At 45.3% G+C, this 25,363-nt stretch overlaps 1 protein-coding gene across 4 annotated transcripts; it reads right to left on the bottom strand.

The window, feature by feature from the left end:
• Positions 1 to 56: 56 nt before the first annotated feature.
• COPS7B (COP9 signalosome subunit 7B) lies at positions 57 to 25,126 on the bottom strand. 4 transcript variants are annotated; one of them, XM_032857487.1, is made up of 8 exons: positions 24,937 to 25,125; positions 20,462 to 20,758; positions 18,608 to 18,785; positions 14,192 to 14,267; positions 10,710 to 10,798; positions 8,441 to 8,643; positions 5,702 to 5,807; positions 57 to 1,484 (listed from the first exon to the last, which is right to left on the bottom strand). In XM_032857487.1, the coding sequence occupies exons 3-8, from the start codon at positions 18,767 to 18,769 to the stop codon at positions 1,326 to 1,328; spliced, it is 795 nt and encodes a 264-aa protein (XP_032713378.1). In that variant the 5' UTR covers positions 18,770 to 18,785; positions 20,462 to 20,758; positions 24,937 to 25,125; the 3' UTR covers positions 57 to 1,325. The 4 variants fall into 4 exon arrangements, with proteins under 4 accessions (XP_032713378.1, XP_032713379.1, XP_032713380.1 ...); XM_032857488.1 differs by having other exon boundaries at positions 24,982 to 25,125; XM_032857489.1 differs by lacking the exon at positions 20,462 to 20,758 and having other exon boundaries at positions 24,937 to 25,126.
• Positions 25,127 to 25,363: the final 237 nt, after the last annotated feature.

Raw genomic sequence — 25,363 nt, 5'->3', positions numbered from 1 at the left:
CCACCCTAATCCCAGATCCTCCAGATCCACCAGCTACACAACCCTGCACTCCACAGTCACATACATTAAATCTACACTTTTATTTTTTTGTTCTAAAATGTGCTTTTTCTGTCATTGAACTTTAATATCAGTCCAGGACCTCCACCACCCCTTAAAAAAAAAAACACCACACACACACAAACACACACGCCACCCTCCAACCAGGTGAAAAATCCCCGGCGATTAGTTTATAACAAATATTGACACAAGGGGGAAAAAAAGCATGTTGAAATGTATTAGAATCAGAACCTGTACAAAAAAAAAAATTAAAATATAACCTGAAACTGTTCAAGTTCAGAAAGGCTAGTCAAGTCCTTTTCTCTTGCCAGGAGAATGCCATCATCAGAGGGCTCTGGGTCATCAGCCAAGGAGGGGTGGAAAGAGAGACAGAAGCAGCAGCAGGTCCTTCACCAGACAGAGGGCCCTCGGCACTACCATCCCCAGCTTGGACGTCGCTGGGAGGGATAAAAGATCTCGGGAGAGCAAGCGTCGGCAGACAGTCCCTTGCAGCAGCTGGGACCTTCACACTGAAAACCAGTCTGAGGAGTCAGGCGGCAGCAGGAAGCATGGCCAGCAAAGAACACCAAACCGGAAGAAACTTCTGCCACCCAACAGACCCGTAGCACCCTCCACTGGTGCTCACATACCAGAGGTTAGTCAACCCAGTGCTCCCAACTAATGAGAGATTGGAGCTGGGCTTAAGAGGCTGAAAACCCGCAGGTTTAGTAAACATAGCCCAGCATCACATCCCTCCGTGGCCTGATCGGAGCTGCCAACAAGGGATAAGGCAGGAGAGGGAAAAGAAAGCATCTGATACCCGGCTAGAGGTCACCTGCACCAGTGTGGGCCTGTGGTACTTGGGGCTGGAGAAGGCAGACCCTCCTCCCCAGAGAGAAGCCTCCTTCGCCGTCATCCCTGTGGGCTGGCTGAAGCTGCCTCCAGCTTATGATCAGCCTGACAAAATGACATGGAGCAAAAGAAAAACTGGGAGGGAGACAGCCCTTAAACAAACACAAGAACCTCCTGGAGGGAAGCTGGGCAGTGTCTGACCCTGTTGGGATGGCATCAGTGGAGCCCCTGAGTCTGAAGGAACAACTGGGGGAGGAGAGGATGGGTGAGGAAAGGATTAACGGTTCTTCTGGAACAGTACCAACAGGGTGGGAGGCGCTGGTGAGGGGAAGGGCAGGTCTGGAACTCACTGAAGGTAGAGAGGGGAGGAAATAGGCCCTCGGTGTCCCCTCCCCACCTGACCCAGGCCTGGTGAGTGCCAGCTGCCCCAGCCGGCCCTAGTGGCGGCTGGAGACCAGACCTTTCACTTTGGACATCTTCTTGGTGGGCTGCCTCTGCTCAGCGTGAGGAGGACACTCCCGTTCAGCCAACTGTTGCTCCATCTCCTGAGCCGAGGAGGAGGCGGTGGCTTTGAGTGTCTTCTTAATGTTGGTAACCTGGAGGGAGACACGGAATCAGTGTGCTCAGCCTGTAAGTGCCGAAAACTCATTGAAACTTGTTCACACCATACTGGGGTCACCCAGGAAAGAAACCAGAATCCTCTAGAAGAAAATCAGTGATTATCTTTAGAAAGCCAGATGAGGAGAAGCAAGCAGGGACTGCTCGTAGAAGACACATGGAAATGAGTTTAGCAAAAAATGGAACTAACACTTCCTTGGCTGAAAAAAGGGATTAAGCGAGTGGAAGTGGACCATCGGGCAAAGAGGTACCACACAGCAGGTGAGAGAAAGCACTGGTTCAAATGGCCTTAGAAACAGAAAGGGGGCCTTAACAACGCTATAGTCAGTTAACCACTGTTCATGTATGAAACTAAAAATATTTTCACAGGCACTTTGGGAATGCAGCTGCATGAGCTTTCTTGAATAAACAACCAGAGGATGGACTTCAGCCAACCAAGCGATAAATGATGAAAACACAGTACCAGGACTGGCAAAACAGGATTACACTGGTCTTCGGCACACGTTTCTTTACTCAACAAAGGAGGGCTTGAAATTACTGAAGCAACTTCTGAACATTTTCCACATTCCACACATCCTTGGTATCATCTGTGTACTGTTACGAATGTTTTACAATTTTCTTAAATTAGTTCCCAGCTTGCTTTTCATTTACGTACAGTGCTGCCAAGAACAGTCTTCTATGTTTACCTGTTCGTACTCTTGTGAACAGCTCTGGAAGGCATATTCCTAAAAGTGAGCTTCCCAGATCGTAGGGTTGGCACGTTTTACATTTTAACAACTACTGCTCTCTTGACTTTTGAAAAGAGATCACTTCATCTTGTACTTCTACCAGCTGTGCCCTCTCGTGCCTGTTTACACACACATTCCCCAACACCAGTTCTAAAGAATCTTTTATGCTTTTGTCCCTCAGCCAGCTGAGAGGAAGAAAAGAGGTAGGAAAAGCATTGGAAAGATTAAGTGGAGGTAAAGGTGTTTTCCCATTTTGATGACCCCCATATTCTCTGTGAAGCAGGGAGTCTATAAAGAAGAGAGTCGTCTATAAAAGAAAGGGAATCATCAGGGTCAAAAGTTCTCAGCAGGGGCACCTGGGTGGCTCAGTGGGTTAAAGCCTCTGCCTTCGGCTCAGGTCATGATCCCAGGGTCCTGGGATCGAGCCCCGCATCGGGCTCTCTGCTCAGCGGGGAGCCTGCTTCCTCCTCTCTCTCTCTCTCTCTCTGCTTGCCTCTCTGCCTACTTGTGATCTCTGTCAAATAAATAAATAAAATCTTTAAAAAAAAAAAAAAGTTCTCAGCAGTCAGAATATCAGGAGCTTGGGTGAGAGGCAGGCCTACTACGGAGAAGAAGCAGTGCTGTGACTGAGGCCAACACCAGGTTCCTGGAAGAGATCTATCATCTGCAAAATGAGCCTTGACTAGATTAAAGCCCAACTCTTATTTAGGTTTGTGTTGTCATTTTGTGATATAGGAACAGCCATGCCCTAAACTGCTGTCCTCTCCATCAGCACTACAACCTTCCTGAAAGGAGCATCAACAGAGGACTGCAGGCTGGGACACTGAATACAGAGGGCATCCTAAGTCAAGCATGGCTTCACCCAGTGTCCTGCCAGTCCAAGACACGCCATCTCGGGGCGCCTGCGTGGCTCAGGTAGCTGAACGTCTGCCTTTGGCTGAGGTCATGATCTCAGGATCCCGGGATCAAGCACTGAGTCGTTGGGCTCCCTGCTCAGCAAGGAATCTGCTTCCCCCTCTCCCTCTGTCCCTTTGTTCTTGGTAGATTTGTTTTCAAGTCTACAAACAGCCTTCTATACACCTCATGCTGGGAAATGATCAGCATCCTACATTAAGTACCCAGATTATACATTTACTTAATGGAAAATGGACGAGGCGCTGGGTTTTGACCATGTTCCCTCTCTTCTCATACTGGTCTGTTCCAGGTTTTCTAGAAGACTGTCAAGACAGTAGATTGTTAGGGCGCCTGGGTGGCTCAGTGGATTAAAGCCTCTGCCTTTGGCTCAGGTCATGATCCCAGGATCCTGAGATCAAGTCCCACATCAGGCTCTCTGCTCAGTGGGGAGCCTGCTTCCTCTTCTCTCTCTCTCTGCCTGGCTCTCCACCTACTTGTGATTTCTGTCAAATAAATAAAATCTTTAAAAAAAAAAAAAAGACAGTAGATTGTTTTAACTGGTGGTGGAGGTGGCCTTGGTCTTTTCCTCAACTTTCTCTCAAATGTAATCAGATTATTACCGCCACCTGGTGGCAGCATCAGGCTCTGCCGGCAGAGCAACCACAGCTGCGGTTTTTCAACAGTGGGCCTCTGAGAGCAAATGCACGTCCACTGGCTCTCTCTTTCTTTGTAATAACTGTAACTTAAGAGCCTACACTGTTCTCTAAGTATTGGTCATGCCTCACCATTAGTCAATGCCTTCTTTCAACAGATACCATTTGTCATGGAAATGAACCTGAACAATTCAAAATTCTGAAATTAACAGCATTCATTTTTGCTAGTGAGCACAATCCAAGCCCACCACCTACCACACAATTAGCAACAGTCTGGGCACAGTGGGGCTGCCAGTGGCCATCAGGCTCCTCTCGGGCTACCAACCAGGTTAAGACGGTTTGCTTCATACAGGCTACCCCAGGTTCGCGGGCACATCTCACCCCCAAACTTCACTCGTTTCCACGGTTTAACTTACAAGGAAGAATCAATGGATGAGAGAGAGTGGTTAGCACTTCCTACTCTGCTCAGACATCAATCCCAGCTCAGAGAGGAGACCACAATATTCAAGACAAGGATTACACAGCTTATTGGAGAAGCAGCAGGCTTACAAATACTAATTGCATTTGTCATTGGCTTGTGATAAATTAAATGTAGTTCAGACTTCTTTGGCTAGAAGTAGGGTTAAAAATTAAACAATGCCCTGAACATTCAGACTTGGTATGCACATATATGTATGTAGGGGTATGTGTGTACCCAAAATAAATGTGTTCTAGTTGATGAAAAGTGGAGTTGAGCAATACACAGGCACACAGGGTGTACCAGAAAATACACAGTACAACAAACAACTTGAGCACCTACTATGGGCTAGGCATGTGACAAGGAGCTGGTCTTACAAAGACAAGTAAGGCTTTATTCTCAAGGAGTACATATAACAGGGTAAGGGAAATCCTCAAATTCCACAAATCCCCCTTCGAAAGGCACATCTACTTCTTATGTTTCTTTTTTATTAAAGATTTTATTTATTTTGTAAGACAGAGAGAGCACAAGCAGGGGAAGCAATAGGCAGAGCAGGCAGAGGAGAAGCAGACTCCAGCTGAGCAAGGACCAACCCCCCCCCAACGTGGGACTCGATCCCAGGGTCCTGGGATCATGACCTTAGCTGAAGGCAGGCACTTAACTGACTGAGCCACCCAGGCATCCCTTTTCTTAGGTTTCTTAAGAACGTAACTCTGGGTCCCATTCTGCCATACTCCTGGACACACGACTTAGAAACTTATTAAATACCACGAACACTTCAAGCTCCATCACACTAGAAAAGGACTTCCAATGCCACAATTTTTAGTTTATTGCTCTAAATTCTGAGGTTGCTCCACAAGTGCCAAGGCCACAGGCACACGAGCTCCCCTTAACCGAGAGGCAAGAGCCTGTGTTCTGGGATGCTAAATGTGTCCAGAACAACCAGGTGTCACTAAAACCATAATCATACACTTTCTTCACTTGCATCTCATCTGCCAAATGTTTTCCCTTCCTTCCTCAACATGAAATTTCATGCATGTTAACAGGTTGTAATATCCATGTGTAGCTTCAAGAGTAAAACGCACACAGTGCACCTACCGCATAGCTTCAGAAGCAGAGCGCAGCCAGGGCCTCAAAGCCCGACACGCCTTTACCCCGCTGCACCCCTTCCTCCACCCTTCCACCCATCTTTAAGACCCACCCCAAACTAGTTTCTTTTGCTCCACAGCTGAGAGGTGCGTGTGTGCCATGGAGTGACAACAGTCTCCACTCTCCGAGCCTGTTCACCCCTATGCAACCAGGAATCAGGAAGGAGACAGTGCGAAAAGCAGGGACCATGTCATCCACATCTGTACCCCACTAGCCCAGTGCTTGTTTGTTGGTGGCTGGTGCACCCATACCAAGAATCACAAAATAAGCAAACAGGGATTCCTGGAGCAGGTAAGAGATGTCCTCTTTCTTACCTCTGCCTCTACCTGCTGCTGAGTTCGGCTGTGGTTCTCCTTGTACTGGTTGGCTCGCAGAACTTGCTGCTCGATGCCTAGCAGAACTGCTTCGCAGCCATCGCACCTACAACAGAGATAACCAGCCCTGAGCCACAGAAAGGCCTGGGAGCTCTCCTCCAGTCTCCAAAACCTCCGTCCCCAACTCCTGATAGGGACTTCCTTTAACACCCTGTCTGCCAAGGAAGACCTGCCCTTCGCTCTTCCCAAGACCAGTATTTCTGATGATACAGGGCACCTGGAGACACACAGTTTCCTAGAACACAGCTTGAATGTCAACTTTTGTATCCCATGAGAAAGGTTTACAGAATGTACCCCACTAAGGGAATTAGGACAGATCTTACAGGTGGCATGGATTCACCACTTTTCTCAACGGAAAAAATGATATTCTAAAAGCAACCTATTTTATTTTTTTAAATATTTTAAAAATTTTATTTATTTGACAGAAAACGAGAGAGAGAACAAGCAGGGGAAGCAGCAGAGGAAGGAGAAGGCGGGTCCCCACTGCGCAGGAAGCAGGAAGTGTGGGGCTTAATCCCAGGACCCCGGTGATCATAACCAGAGCCAAAGGCAGACACTTAACTGACTAAGCCACACGGGTACCCCTAAAAGCATCCTATTTTAAACACTGGCCCTTTTCTCAGAAGTTTGTTACTTCCGGGACGCCGGGGTGGCTCGGTCAATTGAGCATCTGGCTCTTGATTTTTTTTTTTAAGATTTTATTTATTTGAGAGAGAGAGAACGCACAAACAGGGAGAAGGGTCAGAGAGAGAGGGAAAAGCAGACTCCCTGCTGAGCAGGGAGCCTAATGCAGGGCTCGATCCCAGGACCCTGAGATCATGACCTGAGCCAAAAGCAGACACCTAACGAACTGTGCCACCCAGGTGCCCCCTGGTCCTTGATTTAGGCTCAGGTCATGATCTGAGGTCACAGGATTGAGCCCTGCATGGAGCTGCACGCTCAATGCAGAGTCTGTTTGTCCCTCTTCCTCTGCTCCTCCCTCTGCTTCTCTCTAAAATAAATGAATAAAATTGTAAAAAAAAAAGTTTGTTACTTTCTAATTGTCATTCCCCTCATTACTTCATTTCCCCACTTTTATTTTGAAAATGTTAAAAGCTAAAAAAAAAAGTTTGAAGAATAGTACAATGAATACACATTTACCCTCTACCTCAAAGTCTAACTGCAAACATTCTGCCGTATTTGGAGTACTGCTCTCCCTAACAGTTTTGTTTCAAATCTACTCCAGTGCCTCCCTCAACACAAGCTCTAAGAATCTGTACTAGAAACATCCTGGGATGGGGTTAGGATGGCACCTTCGGGTGGAAACCCAGTGAAGCGAGGCAACTATGGGCATGAAAACAGCATCGGTCATCTCAAAGATGGAGTAAGGCAGCCGCCACAGTAGGACGGGAGGCCGAGATTTGCATGCTAGGGCACCTCCCTCGAGGGGTGTTTTCTAAGTTTATTTCCTATTTATTCTGACTGAACGCTTTTATAATCTTTTGAAAGTTCCTGCCTATGTCAGATGTTGTAAAGGGAAGGTGCTTGGGGCCACACTTGGGACAGAACCTGGGGTAAGGGTAGGACAGCACACACCCTGCAGTCCAATAGCAGCTGAAGTGAGGGAAACTTGGATGGGTCTGGACAGGGGGTCAGGGAGTCAAAGCTGGGCCACTCATACCTGAAATGTTTATTTTCTTAAGTTTTTATTTATTTGACAGAGAGAGAAAGCAAGAGAGGGAACACAAGCAGGGGCAGTGGGAGAGGGAGAAGCAGGCTTCCTGCTAAGCAGGGAGCCCAAAGCGGGGCTCGATCCCAGGGCCCTAGGATTATGACCTGAGCCGAAGGCAGATGCTGAATGACTGAGCCACCCAGGTGCCCCTGCATATGCCTCTTTATGTAACACTTCCAAGATGTGGGCAGCACCTGAATCCAGTTCCCTAACCGTATGCACACAACTTGCCTGCACTGCTTCATGATTTCCAACACCACGTGCCTGCCTGGGGACATGCTCTCCTCACCTCCAACTAGGCCCTAACCCTGCCCTCCTTCAAACCTCACCTAAAACCTCTCCTCCAAGTAGGCCCATCTGGCTTTATAAACTCCAAATCATTTTTATAGCACAATAACAAATCCTTGGCGAATGTCCAAAGCTCTTGCAAACATTAAATTCCATTAAAATAGACAACATGCAAAAAAAATAGAGAACATGCAAATGTCCCACTTCTTTTTATATACCAGAATATGATCATCAAATAGTCTGTGTGTGCGTCTGTGTTCCCATTTCAGATAACCCACTCCTCGTCTTCACTATCCCTCACGTTTTACCAATACTAGCCCAAAGTTACTGACACTGAACGTGGGTTCTCATATCCATGGAATCTGAGCAACACTAACTTCCTGAGCTTGGTCAGACTCGGAGGCTGAGTGTGCAGAGCACTGGATGTGTATCACACGGCTAGGCTTCAGAGGCTCCACCTGCCAAGCCTGCTATTAAATAGCCCCCTGCAGGAATTCCTGTGGCCGCACAGCTCTGGCCCCCAATGCAGCCCCACTCCCCGGCTTAGTGTCCTAAGGCTCCAGCCCCCATGCAGCCCCAGCTGATAATGGGAGACAACAGTTCCCGAAGCAGAGGCACAAAGGGCATGCCATACGTCCCCTTCCCTAATGAGAGGTGACCCCTCCTTTTTTCAACCTCACCATTCATGCAAGGTCTTGACAATATTATTGATATCCTTCTTTCGGATGTCACGGCCAATGCAGAAATCCACTTCCAGCAGCTGGTTTCGCTGGTCCAGCTTCCCCTGGATGATGTCAGTGTAGACAGCCTCGATGATGAGGTCTTCTAGTTCCCGGAGATTCCGCATCTCCAGGTCCTTCAGCAGCACGGAGTAGGGGATACACTGCAGATAAAGCCATGCGGTATTTATAAAAACCATTGACAAGGGCTAAGGAAAACACAGGTGTACACCTGTCTCAGGGATTTGGGAAATGCAGCCTGGTGGTTAATTATTAATATCTATGGCAACAAGACTTAGATAAATGTGAGTCCTGGACTTCACCCAGCCTTTAGCTTTCATACTGTGAAGCACTCTTAGAAAATGTTGCAGAGGGACGCCTGGGTGGTTCAGTTGGTTAAGCATCTGTCTTCAGTTTAGGTCATGATGCCAGCGTCCAGGCATCAAGTCCCACATCGGGCTCCTTGCTCATTGGGGAGCCTGCTTCTCCTCCTGCTTGCTGCTGCCCCCACTGCTTTGCATGCGCAGTGTCTCTCTCTCTGACAAATAAATAAATCTTAAAAAAAAAAAAAAGTGTCCCAGAGAAGAATGGGAAATACTCAGTGTGTGCCACTGTGCCACCTTCTGGAAGCTTGCAGACGTGACATAAAATGCCAGATCATCAAACTCTGAACAATTTCAGACACTGGAGAGGAGAACCGGCTGCCTGCTCAAGAGTGCACAAACAACAGATTTACAGACTAACATATCCACCTACTGGTCACCAGTGGGTACTGCCAGCTCAGGGGTCATCCTGAAGTTTACATCTGTTTTCTCTGACTCTTGCAACCAGTGTCAATTCCCCAACAACAGTCCCTTACTGGGCTATATCAACATTCTGCATTTATCCAAGACAAATGTATATCTAGATATCCAGTTTTCTGGACACACCAATTTTAGTTTGGAAGTTAACACAGCCATCAAATCTCAAAAACAGACAGGAGGAAGAGGTATACAAACAAGAGATTAACAGTTAACATACCTAGAGGGGTTTTCTATGACTAAAGGTCTGAAACCCAGGGATGTGGATGGGCTTATAAGGACAGGTTGCAAAAATAAGGAAAAAAGTTACTCCTACTCTTTGCTACACTTGGGAAATCCATGATCAGGCCAAAAAAAAAAAAAAAGAAAAAAAGAGGTTAGGTCCTCCTTTCCTAAGAAAATAGGCCCCCTACCCGAAATGCCAGACTGAGAATCAGAAATCTGGCATCAGACCAGGGAAATGGTCTCAACAACTGAAACGGCAATGCAAAAACAAATCCCCATCTCTCGAGCTCAGTCACAGAGGGGGATGCAAAGGGCAAACTTCTTCAGTGGCGAAGACCCTCAAAAACTTGGGACAGTTATGCCAGGATTGGGCAGAGAACCAAAATCAACTGTAAATTAACGAAATCTGGCTCTTCTTTGTTAATGGCTAGGAGAACCTGACTGCAAGGCCTCTCCTAAATCGAGTTGGGCAGAGAACTCAGATATGATGGAGTGGTTATTTTACAGAAGGTTAGCATCTAGATGGCATATGGGCACCTAGGTGGCTCAATGGGTTAAGCCTCTGCCTTCGGCTCGGGTCGTGATCCTAGGGTCCTGGAATCAAGCCCTGCATTGGGCTCTCTGCTCAGCGGGGAGCCTGCTTCTCCCTCTCCCTCTGCCTGCCTCTCTGCCTACCTGTGATCTCTAATAAATAAATAAAATCTTTTAAAAAAAAATTAAGATAGCATACAAGGCAAAAATCCTAATTAAGATAATTAAGCTTGATAATCCCCAGAAGGCAGCATATTAAAAATCTAGCTCTCAGGAAGTCCAACAGAGCAAGTTTTTCCTCCAGCACCAGGTTCACAGTGCACTAAGCAACAGATGAAGGGGCTAACTTGCCTTGAGATGCCCCCATTTGAAAACTACCTATCTTGAAACGGCAGTCTCCCTTTGGTATGGCAAAACGTTCACACACAGTTGAGTTACCGCAACATGCCAGAACTGATTCACAAGGTCTCCTGGGCATACTTTTCCTGAAAGAAATGGTGAATACTTATCTACACTATTTTAATTGTTATCTTTATCTCTGTCACCCTTTGCCAAGCCGATTTTACACATTCATGGTATGACTACCGTGCAACGGCTGGGAGCTCATGCACCGATGCCAGTGCGACACCTGCCTGAGGGTGAGGAGCAAGAGAGGAAGAGGTTCGGCACTGTACCTTCATTCTCGACGCCAAGCTCACGATGGTAAGGTGTTTCAGCTTGTTCTGCTGAGCTGTGCTCAGTTCCGGCAGGCTCTGCTTGTTGGCTGCTCAGTCCCACCCACCACAAAAATCAAGACACAAAATAAAATTAGAATTGCTTTATGGACTAAGCTTACCAACTCCCCACACCAAATCTACTATTGATTCACTGTCATGACTCTGCACTTATTCATGAAGCAAATGTTCCACGAGCAACTCCTGTCTTCTCCAGAAGACCACGTATGCCTGAAAAGCCAGGCATGAATGCACAAACGATAAGACAATCACCTGAATGGAATACTATCTGTGCCCTGTGTGACACTCAACCAAGGTCAGCATGTCTTCACTGGGAATCTGTTATATGCTATGCTGGGTCTTAAGTGATTCAGGGAAGTTAAGGATAAGATGGGCCTTGTCAGTCCACCAGACTTGTGAAACTCAAGGGCCTTGGACTTGCCCTCAGTCTTACAATTGGGTATTTCAACAGCTTCAGATGGAAGACAGAACCACTGGAAGAAAGGTACAAACTACTAGGAGAGAACAAGAGGCTGAGGGGGAGGGAAGGAGAGAAAAGGAAAAAAAAAGAAAGGGAGAGTACAAGTGAGCGGGATCATCTTGGGAAGGACAGGAAAGGAAAAGAAAGATGGAGTATGAGATGAGCCTTAAAGAATGGGCAAAATTGTAGTAATAACAGTAGTGATGGGGCGCCTGGATGTCTCAGTCGTTAATCATCTACCTTTGGCTTGGGTCATGGTCCCAGGGTCCTGGGATCAAGCCCTGCATCGGGCTCCCTGCTCAGCGGGAAGCCTGTTTCTCCCTCTCCCACTCCCCCTCCTTGTGTTCCCTCTCTCACTGTCTCTCTCTGTCAAATAAATAAATAAAATCTTTAAAGAAAAAAAAAAAAAAACAGTAGTGATAGCGACAGCAATGGCAGCAGCCGCAGGGCACATGTACACACATACCCAGTCAGTCCTCACAACAACCTCTCAAGAAAGATCCCAAATGCCTTCAATTCCTTATCCATAATCCTGGATTCCAAAAAGGTGAATCCAAGCTGTCTTTTTCTTGGGCATGCTGCTGAAATTCATCTGGTGCCAATTCCTGACCTCAGTGAAGCAGGCTTTTAAACCCACTTGTTGTACAACTTCATTTGTTTAGTTCCAAATTGTGGATGCAACTAAATACTGGATACATCTTGGAGGTGTTACAGAAAAAGGCATATGCAGGGGCGCCTGGGTGGCTCCGTCTGCCTGCAGCTCAAGTATGATCCCAGGGTCCTGGGATCGAGTCTTGCATCAGGCTACCTGCTCAGCGGGGCGTCTGCTACTCCCTGTCTCTCTCATTCCCCTCCTCATGCTCTTTCTCTCTCTTGCTCTCTCAAATAAATAAATAAAATCTTTTTTTTTTTTTTAAACATTTCAGGACGTGTCTGTGAATGTGAAATGTGTTTCTTTTTTTTTTTTTTTAAAGATTTTATTTATTTGACAGAGAGAGATCACAAGTAGGCAGAGAGGCAGGCAAAGAAAGAGAGAGAGAGGGAAGCAGGCTCCCTGCTGAGCAGAGAGCCCGATGTGGGGCTTGATCCCAGGACCCTGAGATCATGACCTGAGCCAAAGGCAGTGGCTTAACCCACTGAGCCACCCAGGTGCCCCTCAAATAAATAAATAAAATCTTAAAAAAAAAAAACAAAAAAAAAACCCAGGGACGCCTGGGTGGCTCAGTGGGTTAAGCAGCTGCCTTCGGCTCAGGTCATGATCCCGGCGTCCTGGGATCGAGTCCCACATCGGGCTCCTTGCTTGGCAGGGAGCCTGCTTCTCCCTCTGCCTCTGCCTGCCACTCCATCTGCCTGTGCTCGCGCTCACTCCTCTCTCTCTCTGACAAATAAATAAAATATTAAAAAAAAAAAAGCATATACATCATATTACCTCTTTAGAATCCCCAAAATTCTAAATTCTGAAGCATCTAGCCCAAGGAGGGCAAGTAAATGATTGTGGACCTCTATTATTACTCCCACCTGACAGATAAGGAAACTGGGGTAGAGATCATTTAATTTGCCAAAGGACCCATAAGTAGAAGAAGTGGAGCTACAATATAATTCAGGCAGTCTGGTTCCAGAGTCTGTGCAATGTTGTCCCTTTAGTGAGGATGGAAACAGAAGACACACTCATTGGAACAAAGCAAAGGTCAGGATAAACTAACACATGGCAAATTGTCCAGATGATATAGCACAGGGTAGGTACAAGTGACCAGGAGGAAAGAAAGGGAAAAAGAAGTCTGGGATATAGTAGGGAAGGCCCTGAGTCATACCATTAAAGTAAACTAAGGGGGTACCTGGGTGGCTCAGTGGGTTAAGCCTCTGCCTTCAGCTCAGGTCATGATCTCAGGGTCCTGGGATCGAGCCCCGCATCAGGCTCTCTGCTCAGCAGTGAGCCTGCTTCCTCCTCTCTCTGCCTGCCTCTCTGCCTACTTGTGATCTCTCTCTCTCTCTCTCTGTCAAATAAATAAATAAATAAAATCTTTAAAAAAAAAAAAAAGTAAACTAAGAGGCCCTTGTCATATCAACAAAAACTAGGGAAGCCAAACAAAAATGGCTTGGGTGGAAGGTAAGTTACTGTTTAGAAGTGCATTCACCTTATTCCTGATACTTAAGATCCTAATACAAAATGACTCAAATGACCAAGGCCCCGGCTGGCTCAGTCTGTGGAAAGTGTGACATTTGATCTTAGGGTCATGAGTTTGAGCCCCACTTTGGGTGCGGAGATTACTTAAAAATAAAATCTCTTAAAAAAATAAAAAAAAAAAAACCTCTAAAAAAAAAGAAGAAAAGGAAAAAAAGATTCAAATGACCTACAAAAGAGAATGGGCCAAATATGGAGTTTTAGATTATAAAATGTTAAAAATGACAAGATGTAAAATATGAAAAAATGCCTATGAAGTAAATGAAAAAAGACACAATATCGTATACAAACTAAATGACACCTACATAACAGAAAGCACAAGGGGCCAAAGTCCAGCACCATGACGCTAACAGTAGTTTAATGGTGATCAACTGCAAGTGACTTCGTGTCCTATTTTCCAAATCTTCTTCAATATAGTGACATTATTCTGATAATATTTAAAATACTTGAGTACTTTACAGGTGGGTATTCTGACACTTCACAATATTTCAAGTGTTCTACAAACACCAGTCCTTAAGAATCTCATCTGGAAAATAAGGACTATATTTACACATAAGCATAAACATAGTCCCTCTTTTACCCACAGAGAAAAATAAACGGTGAGAGATAAAGACCTCACGCAAGGTCACCTACAATGCAGAATAAAGTGGGAAACAGCCAGGTAAGAAAGTTCCCACCCCATGCTTTATATCCCAGACCCTAGTGATCCTCATGGAGGCAGTATGTCCAAACAGAGTGACATAATTAAGAAAAGTCTTTGGAAGATCTTAACCAACTCACCTATGTAATCTGGGTATGTTCCATAGGCAAAGAGGTTCAGCAACTGCAAATATGCAGCATTAGCTCCTTCCGCAAGCTGAGGACGGAAAAAAACAACAACAGTTCATAGACCAAGCTGTCTACCAGTCACCGCAGTGTTCAAGCAAAGGGTGACAGTCATGTGCCACGGCTGACTGTTTTACTAGATGGTCCCTGAGGTCCCGTCCAACTCTGTTCTTTGGGAAAAAGTAAGTAAGATTTATTTAATTTTAAATTTAAATTTTCTCTCTCAGGAACACATGTTTTGCACTCCATATAGCATGCCTAAGCAACTGCTTTTGACACACACACACAGACACACATAGCAGTGAGTACTGGAAGCAGTTCAGGTTTTCTTAGAATTTCCATGCCATTAAGATAAAGACTGGAGAGGCACCTGGGTGGCTCAATCGGTTAAGCATCTGACTCTTGATTTCCACTCAGGTCATGATCTCGGGGTCTTGGGATCAAGCCCCACATTGGACTCCACACTCAGCGAGCGGTCTGCTTGAGGATTCTCTCTCCCTCTGCCCCTCAACCCCCCCTAAAATAAATAAATCAATTGTAAAACAAAAAAAAAAAAAAGACTGGAGCAGCCCTGTCTACACAACTGGGTTGACAGGTACAAGTAACAAGCCACTATCAGTCCACACTGAATGAAGTGTAGGGTAGGTTCCAAATAATTTCAGAACTACGTGAATTCTGAATAGTAGTGAGTGCTAGGAAAGATTAGCACAGCATAAAGTGTAACAGAACAGTCCATGTGGGACTGGAAACCACAGTATCAAGCAGTCCCAAATAAAAATGTTCATTAAAATTACTTAGACCTTAAAAAAAAAATTACTTATTCCTCCCTAATGTGAATGGCGAAGAGCCATCTGCAGAAGTAAAACAGACACAGATAATCTTCTGCCTGGAGCCGCTCTGCTCTGTTGGCAGTACTTAACTGGGTGTTTCTTTTACTCACAAATATGTACCCACTGCTCCTTTAATTTATCAAACTCCATAAAGCAGTACTACCAAGGCAGTATTCTGTGGACACCAATAATACTACTACTTAATTTAAACCATCCTTTAAAAAAAGAGTTTCCAAGGGGCACCTGGGTGGCTCAGTCAGTTAAGCATCTGAATCTTGATTTCAGCTAAGGTCATGATCTCAGGGTCATGACATCAAGCCCCACATCAGGCTCCACACTGGGCAAAGAGCCTGCTTAAGATTCTTTCCCTCTCCCTCCACCCCACCCCACCCCTACTCTCTAAAATAAATAAATAAATAAATTTTTTAAAGATTTTATTTATTTGACAGAGAGAGAGAGAGAGAGAGAGAGATCAATCACAAGTAGGCAGAGAGGCAAGGCAGAGAGAGAGGGGGAAGCAGGCTCCCCACTGAGCAGAGAGCCCGATGTGGGGCTCAATCCCAGGACCCTGAGATCATGACCTTAACCACTGAGCCACCCAGGTGCCCCTAAATAAATAAATCTTACAAAAAAAAAAGTTCCCAAGAACTACAATCATTTTAGACCACTGAAAAGCAACTAGGGTTTCCAGCTCACACACGGAAAAAACAGATATAGCAAAAGAGTGGTGATTCGCTCAGCACCCCCATGAGAACTCTGGCTTCCTACTAACCCAGTCTACCTTCTCAGGTTATAAGAACCTCTTGAGGTCCTGAAACAGATGAGGAAGAGACCATCAAATCTAGCCCCTACTTTTCAGACAGATGATTACAAAACTAATCCTAAAAGACTATTTTCTTTACAGCAGATACTCCACAACTTCTCCCACTGGCCTAAATCAATGTCTTTCTATTTTAATTTTCATCCATCTCCTCTCCATCTTTCACAGTTATGGAACAACTACTTGAATGAATATTCATTCAGGTTTTTTATGAACCTGAAGGAACATATTACCCCTTTGTCATCTCTTCTGTTGAAAAAATAATGAGCCATCAAGCCATAAAAAGACATGGAGAAAATTTAAATGCATATCACTAAGTAAAAGAAGCCAATCTGAAATGGCTATATACTGTACAATTCCAACTATATGACATTCTGGAAAAGTCAAAACTAGGAAGAGGGTAGTCAGATCAATGGTTGCCAGGGATTAAGAGGGGAAGGAGGGATGGATAGGTGGAACACAAAGGATTCACAGGGCAGTAAAGCTACTTGGTATGATACTTTAATGGTGGACACATGTCATTGTACATTTAGCCACACCCACAGAATGTACAACACCAAGAGTGAGCCCTAATGTAAATTATGGTCTTTGGGTGATAACAATGTGTCAATGTAGGTCCCACACTGGAGGGGCGACATGGGTAATGGGGGAGGCTATCCATGTATGAGGGCAGGGATATACTGGAAATCTCTGTACTTCCCTCTCAATTTTCTGTGAATCTAAAATTGCTCTAAAGGGGTACCTGGGTGGCTCAGTGGGTTAAGCCTCTGTCTTCAGCTCTGGTGATGACCTGGGATTGAGCCCCATGTAGGGCTCTCTGCTCAGCAGGGAGCCTGTTTCCCAGCCACCCCCGCCTCCCTCTCTGCCTACTTGTGATCTCTCTCTGTCAAATAAATAATAACCTTTAAAAAAATGAAAAATAGGGACGCCTGGGTGGCTCAGTGGGTTAAAGCCTCTGCCTTCGGCTCAGGTCATGATCCCAGGGTCCTGGGATAGAGCCCCTCATCGGGCTCTCTTCTCAGTGGAGAGCCTGCTTCCTCCTCTCTCTCTGCCTACTTATGATCTCTGTCAAATAAATAAATAAAATCTTTTAAAAATATTAATAATAAAAATTAAAATAAATTAAGAATTAAAAATTAATAATAAATTAATAATAAAATTTAAAAATGAAAAATAAAAAAATAGAACTGCTCTAAAAAGAAAGTCTGTTTAAAAATAATAAAGCTAGTTTTAAAAAAATTTCCTCAGGATTTCTTTTACATCTCTGGTAAATTAAATTTTCACTAAAAGCCTACTGTGTGTCAGACTACATATTAAGCATTAAGGAAACAATGGGGAGTACAACAGACCTTACCCTTACAGAGCTTACAGTCTAATAAGCAAGGCTGACATTAAATAAAAATTCACGGGATGTCTGGGTGGCTCGGTTGATTAAGGATCCAGGTCTTGATTTTGGCTCAAGCCTTGAGCTCAGGGTTGTGAGACAGAGCCCGGGTGTGGAGCACACTTAACATTCTCTCTCTCCACAGCCCCCTCTTTAAAAAAAAAAAAAAATCACAATTAGAACATAATAGTGGCTCTTTCTGTCTCTGTTTTTTATAGGAAGCCAAAATGACGCCAGGTCAGCAATGGAGGGTCATGGGGAACTGCTCCAGTTTCCTAATCAAGAGGAAGAAGATGTACAGCAGTGAGTCCCAAAACCCGAAGGTCCACACCTCTGCCACCAGGTGCTGATTCACAAGGTTATGGACATGGAGCCAACAACTGATGGCAAAGGTGTCCTAAAGGTCACAAAGTGAAGAACCAGCCAGCAAAAGTCAGCCACTTCCTCGATGTGGGCCACCATCGACACGAACGCCCAGGCCACCCCCAACAGCATGGTGCACACAATCCATGAGAACGAGCACCACAGTCATCTGCATGTGGCAGCCGCCCCCAGAGCTAGCACCACCCCAGACAGCCAGAGAGAAGCTGTGATAGGAGAGCGGAAGCTGACCCACCCTCCAACAACTTCGGAGCACAATCCCCAAAGGAGTAAAGACGCTGCCAGACTTTTCAATCAATATAAAAGTATGAATCAATAAATGTAAAAGCATCCAAAGTAAGAAGCAGATGTTGAAAAGTACAGGATGCTTTACATCTCTTCGTTTGACCTAATCGTTCTTCACCAACCTTCTCATTTTTTAATATTTTTTTTATTTTTTTATAAACATATAATGTATTATTAGCCCCAGGGGTACAGGTCTGTGAATCGCCGCAACCTTCTCATTTTTAAGGCACAACAACCACAACTAGACACCCCCAGTTTCAATAACAACAATCAAAAATAGAAGCAAACAAAGCAAAAAGGACTACTTTCCAGCTTTTCATGTCTTATTTTACACATATTACACAAATGCCTGAAACTACCTCTGTTAAATATCAGCTATGCTTATGCTCCACTTTTCTTATTTATCAGGTTCAAGGGGATTTTCCCCCTATCTTTCAAATTATTAGTAACCCAATCTAATTTTACCACAAGTTGAAATGAAAACATTGACCAGGAACCCAAAACATCATCCTTGCTCTCTTTCCCTCTTCCCGGCCAATTCCCATCCCTCCCTGAACAGCGCCCCTCACAGGTCCACAATGCTTCAGCACCGAAATTCCCTGGAATCCTGGAAAATCACAGGAAGGTTTAGAACAAAGAAGACAGGGAAACTGTTCGGAAACTGCTCTTACCTCCTGAACATTGGCCAGCTCCAGCAGTTCTCCAAAGACATATACTCCAGGAGCCTCCAACACTTGGCTTATGAGAGCAGTGAGGGCTGAGCCACTGGTACCTTTGGCTAGTAAAATAAACTGTTCCAGGAGATTACTTGAGGGTTTCTGTTCACCTGCCATTCTCTGGCCTTGAGATCTGTCCAAAAGAAAAAGGTTTCAGCCATTCTTCCTTCTCCTTTGCAAAATCTATGCTTATTTAATGCCAGATCAGACATCAGAATACTTTAACTTTATAGTATCCAAAAAAGAAAAACAGTCCAGATGCTATAACCACTTTGTGAGATGGGCAGGGTTCCACCTAGAGTTAAAGGAATTGTGTCCTTGCTCAGAGGTTGAAACACACTTAAGAAAAGCCACTTCATCCCCAAGTGGCAGTCTTCCAATACCAGCACCTTTTAAGCCCTTAAACTTCACTAGACCCAAAGAAACACATAGGAGTTTCTCAGTACCTCTTCTATATTTACCTCACTTATAGGTTGTAGTTAAGAAACAGAGAATTTTGCCAATACACAGAGAAAGCAGATATAAGCAATTGCAATCAGTTACAGCTTACAGTATGTTATTTGAATCCCACCTACAGCCGATACAAATAAGGAAAACCGCAAAAAGACATTAAAGATGTTTTGTTTAATCAAAGAAGTCATTTAAGCCTGGAAAAAGGGAGAAAATCATAATGAAAGATAAGCAACATATTCAAATTAAGAAAATACATGCTGTCTAAGTCCTTGAGGAAACTCCCCTTATTTGACCTCCTATAGCTATGTGATTTTACCAAACATGACTTCAGAATTTGTACAAAATCTCAAGAAAATAATAAAATGATTTGAGAAAACAATGAAGATATTGTATTGCCATCCTGAAGACATGAGGGGCCGAGGGTCCCTCAATTCTATAATCCACTTACATGCTGAGTGTATGGGAATACACACTGCAGACCTACTCTGCAGGAGTCCTGTGTAAGAAAAGACTACTCCACCAACAACACATTTGGGGGCACTGTGACAAAAAAGAAGAGGAGGCAGAGTAAAGTGAATAAGAGAATAATTCGAACGATAGTTTGTGCAAGAGAAACCAAGTTTTCCTGCGGAGGCAGGCATACAGAGCAGCAGTCCTTCCACAGTATGAAAGAAACAAGCTTGTCGACTCACATAGGGTTACATAAGAAATATCTTGTCCGAAACAGAAAAAGCAAAGCGCAAGGGAAGAAAAGTTGCTGAGGAAGGAAGGGGTAAGAGGAGAGAGACAGGTAAGGCGTGAGAGAGGGGATGGAACGAAAACCTCCCCTCCAAGCTGACACGTGTGGAGATGAATGGAAGGGCCTGGGGTGAAGAGGGAAAAATGGACAGAAACTTTGGTCCCTTTAAAGAAAAAAAAAAAAGAAAGAAAGAGAAAAAAAAAAAATCTCGGCCTAAGGCACAAAGCCTGTAGGGGCAAAGAGTAAGGAAGCGTTGAGAGTCCCATTTTTCTGAAGTGGGAGGGCCACAGGCGGCGGCTAGGGACACAGGGAAGCTGAATTCGCGTCTTGCGGGGGCGCTATTTTGATGCACAGTAGAGGGGCAAAGAGGCAGCCTCTGGGGGTGCGAAAGCGAGAAAAACCTCGGTTGAGGAACTGAGGGTTGCAGGCTGGGGTGGACTTTAAGGCCAGCGGCATTCTCCAGGCAGGGCCGCGGGTGTGGAGTGAGGAGCCGCGGGGCGCGCTCCCCGGGGCGGGGCCGGCGCGGTGTGGCCGCGGACATTCCTGGAGACTGGCGCTAAGCCAGACTGCTGAGACAAGCCTGGCGCGCCGGGCCCCGCCCTCTCGCCGACCCCTACCTGCCCTCGCCGCCTCTCCGTCCTCTCGGTCGCTGGCTCGGCCTCCCGGCGCCTGTCCGCAGGTTGTCAAGCGTCCATGATCGGCCCGGCGTCCGACGCTTTTCTGCCTCCGCCGACCCGTTGGCCTTGCGGCTCCCCCGGAAGCCTCCCGCCGCTGCACTCGAGTTCCGCCCACACTAAGTTCCCCCCGCGGCGTTGGCAGCCTCAGACCTCCAGCGCTGCCTGGGCCTGGGAGAGACAGTCCGAGGTGGGTCGGTCCGAGGTGTGTCGTAGCCCAGGAACCAGGTGGAGAGGAGCCTGAAGAGAGGAATGGAGTCTAGGCAGTGCGGGCGCCCAAACCATCGCCATCACCATCACCACCCTGGGCCCGAAATACACTGCTTTACCTCTCAGGAGTTCCCTACAGCAGCTGAGGCTACCCCGGGATACAAAGACATATTAAGTGTAATAACAACTCCCGTTTATTGAGCGTTTTCCCATGTGCCAGGTGTGTACATTGTCTCGTTAAATTACCATAACTCTAAGCTTAAAAATCCAAAAGCTGGTTAAGTGGCAAGGTCGGCTTTGGACCCCGGGCTATGGGAAGCCAAAGACCATATTCGTGACCTCTGTTCAGAAAACGTCTTAAAATAAGAAAGAGATGGGTTGAGCCAACAATGGTTCTGTGAGCAAAATGACATCAGTGGCTCTCCTGGAAGAAGGCTAGGGAATGCTACACAGCTTAACACTTAAGCTGGTTCCTTTAAAGTACACACCAGAGACTTTTGGGTCTTAAAGACAAGGAAAAGGGTTCTATTTGCTTTTAGTGAATCCGAGTGCAGACATCAGACAAATGCAAAGGAGCCTAGCACCAACCCACTGGTTTATTAAAAAACTGTCTTGTTCTAATTTCTATGTTGTAGAAGATTATATAAAGAGAAGAGAAGGTTCTTGCCCTCAAAAAGCTTCAGTGTGGGGGCGCCTGGCTGGCTCGTTGGTAGAGCATAAGACTTTCAATCTCCAGTCGTGAGCTCAAGCCCCATATTGGGTATGGAGCATACTTTTGAAAAAGGGGGGAAAAAACAAGCTTTCATGTGTTAAGTGCTATGAGGGAGATATGAAAACACTTTGGAAGCACAGAAGAGAGTATGTATGTTGGGGAAGAGAAAACTGGCATCTTCTAGGCAAAAGGGGGAAGAAAGGACAGCAGACCATAGCATAGAGGCTTACTCCATGTAGCATATACTAATGCAGAGAAGAAACCCAGAGTGTCTGGAACCCAAGGTTCAGGGATGAGAAGTGAGGTCTGCAGACCTGGAGTCAGGTCATCAAGAGTCTTGTAAACCACATGCAAGGCACTGCACCAGGTAAAAACCTTAGTATAGTAAAGTTTCTACCTGGGAGAGCACACGGCCCCTGAGAGAGACAGACCTGTCTGGCTATGATAGACAGTCGCCAGTACAACATACACAGTATGACAGCACAGTACCCCAGTGCTACAGATAACAGCTCCCCTGCCTGTGCTCTGGGCAGAGGTGATTTAAGGCACAGTTCTGGAGGAGATGAGGCTTGAGTTGAGCGTGGAAGATGAGCAAGCAAATCACAAAAAGTGTAAGCATGTAAAGGAGTTTTTATTTTATCTTAAGGGCATTGGGGAGTTACTCGGGGCTTTCAACCTGTAGAGAAGCGTGAATAATTGGCACTTTAGAATGATCACACTAGCTGCTATTGGACCGGATATTGAAAGAGCTGGAGGCAGGGAAACTCTTGGTGATTGATATAGTATAGATAAGGGGCGTGAGATCCTGAACCAAGGCAGTGGCAGTTGCACATGAAAAAGAAGGGACATTGTTGGAGACATTTAGACTATAGATCTATCCCAACTTGGTGACCAGTTGAAGGCAGGAATAGGGAAGGAGGATATCACCCAGGATTATGGCTACGTAGGCCAGAGCTGTCTTGGAGGTGGTGTTAAGTGAATGGGACTGCAGAGGAGAAAAAGCAAATCTGGTAGTGGAGGGAAGACAACTAAGTTCTGTTTGAGTTCATAAATATTCTGGTAGTGCCTCCACTTCCTTTAGAAAATGTCCAGACTGTGAAAACCCTTCTCAGTATTCTTCCCTCCTATCTTTCCAGCTTTGTCTTGCCCCACCCTCTTACAGTCCGAACTGCAGGCCTTCCCATGCCCAAAACAAATTGCACCTTCCCTCTCTGACACAGGAGCCTATGTTCAACCTTGATCCCTGTTCTTTCTTTTGCAATGCTCTTCCCTCCTATTTGCCTGTTAAAATCCTACCAAGCCTGTAGGCAAAGATTTCTTAAATTTAATGCAAAAAAGCACTAATCATAAAAGAAAACACTGAACTATTGTACTACATTAAAATTAAGAATTTCTGTTTATTGAAAGACATCAGTGCGAGACTAAAAAGGCAAGCCACAGACTTGGAAAAGATATCTGTGAAGGCTGTATCAAAGAATTCCAAATCCAAACTTTATAAAGAACTACAAATCAGTAAGAATAAGACGACAAAAAACCCAACTTGAAAAGTGGGCAAAAGACTTGAACAAGCACTTCACAAAAGAGGACACTGAAAGAGTCAAAAAGCATATGGAAAGGTGCTCAACACCAGAGACAATGTAAGAAAAAACTATTAATAAGATACCACATTTAGGGGCACCTGGGTGGTTCAGTGGGTTAAGCCTCTGCCTTGGGAAGGTCATGATCTCAGGGTGCTGGTATTTGAGCCCCACATCAGGGCTCTCTGCTCAGCGGGGTGCCTGCTTCCCCCTCTCTCTGCCTGCTGCTCTGCCTACTTGTGATCTCTCTCTCCCTGTCAAATAAATAAATAAAATCTTAAAAAAAAAAAAGATACCACATTTAGCCAAAATACCTCAGTTATAAAGACGTGTAAGACCCTGTTTTGACAAGACTAAGACTCATCTAGAATTTTCTTATATTGCTGGTGAAGGCTAACATTGGCAATACCTACTACTATTGCTGATCATATGCAAACTGTACAAGCCAGCTACTCCTCTCCTAGAAATGAGTGCAGAGTCTGAAAAAAGAAACCTGTAAGAACATGCACTGCAGCTTTGTTAACAAAAGCCCAAAACTGATAACTGATAACCTAAATACCCATCAACAAACTAGACAAATATTGCTAGATACCTACGACATAATACTAGTGAGCAATTAAAAAAAAAGTTACTGTTCCATACAACATGGACGAATCTCCCAAAAACAACTGATGAACAAAAAAAGCCAGACTCCCCGTGTACTTACTGTATGATTACATTTAAATGAAATTCACGACAAAACTGATTTATGGTAATAGCAGTCAGAAGAGTGGTTATCAGGATGAGAGGATGCAGTGCCAATTGGGAAGGGGCACAGGGGTGCTGGAAGTGTTCTATATCTTAATTTAGGGGGTGGTGAACACAGGTGTATATGTATAGAAAAACAGTGCCCTTCCTGCATATGTCATACCTCATTAACAAAAAAATTTAAGATAAAATTTTATCTTAAAAATTTAAGATAAATTTTAACAGAAAAAAAAAATCCACCCATCCTTCAAATTCGAATGCCCCCTCCTCCATCAGTTTTGCCAGCTGTAATTAATCTTTCCATCAGAACCTCTGTGGCATTCTGATGACCTTTCCCTTATGACATTTATTGCAGCTCCTCTTGAATCTCAGCAGACTTTCCTTTTTTCCCTAACTAGATGGTTATCTTCCTGATGACAGTGACAATGCCTTTCACCCTTTACCGGAAACCTGAAAAGGTTCTTTGTTGAATTACAATGGAAGGAAAAATTGGGTGGTTGCCTAGATGGGTGAAAGGGGGATGGGAAGAGGAAGGGAAGCCTAGTAAAAGAGATAGGAAATGTCCAAGGAAACCCTCGCCTACACAATTTTACCTAGTTCCTAAAATCACATTAAATGTCACCTTGAGCAACAAACAAAGAACAGATCAAACCACTAAGTTCTTCCTAGACTGAAAATAAACAAACATCACACTCCTTCCCTTGCAGGAAATCCACCAAATGAATGCTTGCCTAACCTCTGGGTGTTTCAACCTGGATGGGGAAACTTCACCAAGGAGAATAATCACATAGCCATGTTGCTAAAAATATCGCCACCTTAATGTGGTGTAAACAGCGCAGACTGCGGGTCAGGAGACTTAGAGCCGAATTCTAACTCTGCCCCAACTTGCTGTAACCGGTGGACAATCTCTTCACCTCTCTGGGCCTCAGTTTCCTCGTGTGTAAAACAAAAGGAGTTGGATTGGCAAATTCTCTTAATAACCCTTCCGGTATGGATATTCTAAGTATACAATCGTTCTCTCTCCCAGTCCAACACAGGAGCACACCAGAAACCCCTGCAAAACAAGTCGAAGGCGCCCCAGACCAACAAACGAGCACGATCTGAAGGAGTCATTTTGTCATATTATCTTCCACGGTTTAATCAGTATTTTTGTTTGTTGTTTGCAGCCTTACCATGATTTGCAGGAGATTTCTGAGTTCCATGTAAACAGATGTTACCTCTCTGTGGGCTGTCATCCTCTTCTGAGAGTTAAGGGGGTCTTCCCGCCCAGTTTCAAGTCTCCGAATTCAGAAACCCCCGAAGCTGAGGGAGGGTTTACGAATTTGCGCACACTGCGCGGCACACTGGAGTCTAAGTTACAGAGGAACAGGATGCAGGGAGCGCTGGGATTTGTAGTCCCTGGGCCTCTTTGTTGCGTGCTGAGATCTGTGGTCCCCCCCAACCGGGCACTCCCCCCTGGAATGCTGGGAAACGTAGTCCCTCTCACATCGCACAGTGCAACGCGCAGTCACCTCAGAGCCTTAGTGTGCCCTGCGGCGGGAGCGGGCCCCTCGAGCCTCTGCAGATTTGAAGCCAACCCTCCGCTGGGGCAAACTCTAG

The sequence above is a fragment of the Lontra canadensis genome, unplaced genomic scaffold, assembly GCF_010015895.1.
Source record: "Lontra canadensis isolate GAN:19392208 unplaced genomic scaffold, GSC_riverotter_1.0 scaffold13, whole genome shotgun sequence".
Classification (NCBI taxonomy): domain Eukaryota; kingdom Metazoa; phylum Chordata; class Mammalia; order Carnivora; family Mustelidae; genus Lontra; species Lontra canadensis.
The sequence above is the reverse complement of the archived record's forward strand: the minus strand, read 5'-3'. Positions and strand labels throughout refer to the sequence as shown.

Coding starts and splice junctions, on each gene's coding strand:
- COPS7B (XM_032857489.1), bottom strand. CDS start 18,769: ATGGCAGGTGAACAGAAACCCTCAAGTAATCTCCTGGAACAGTTTATT. Junction 5,808..8,440: donor GTCAAGACCTTGCATGAATG/GTGAGGTTGAAA, acceptor TCTCTGTTGTAG/GTGCGATGGCTGCGAAGCAG. Junction 1,485..5,701: donor AGCAGCAGGTAGAGGCAGAG/GTAAGAAAGAGG, acceptor GTCTCCCTCCAG/GTTACCAACATTAAGAAGAC.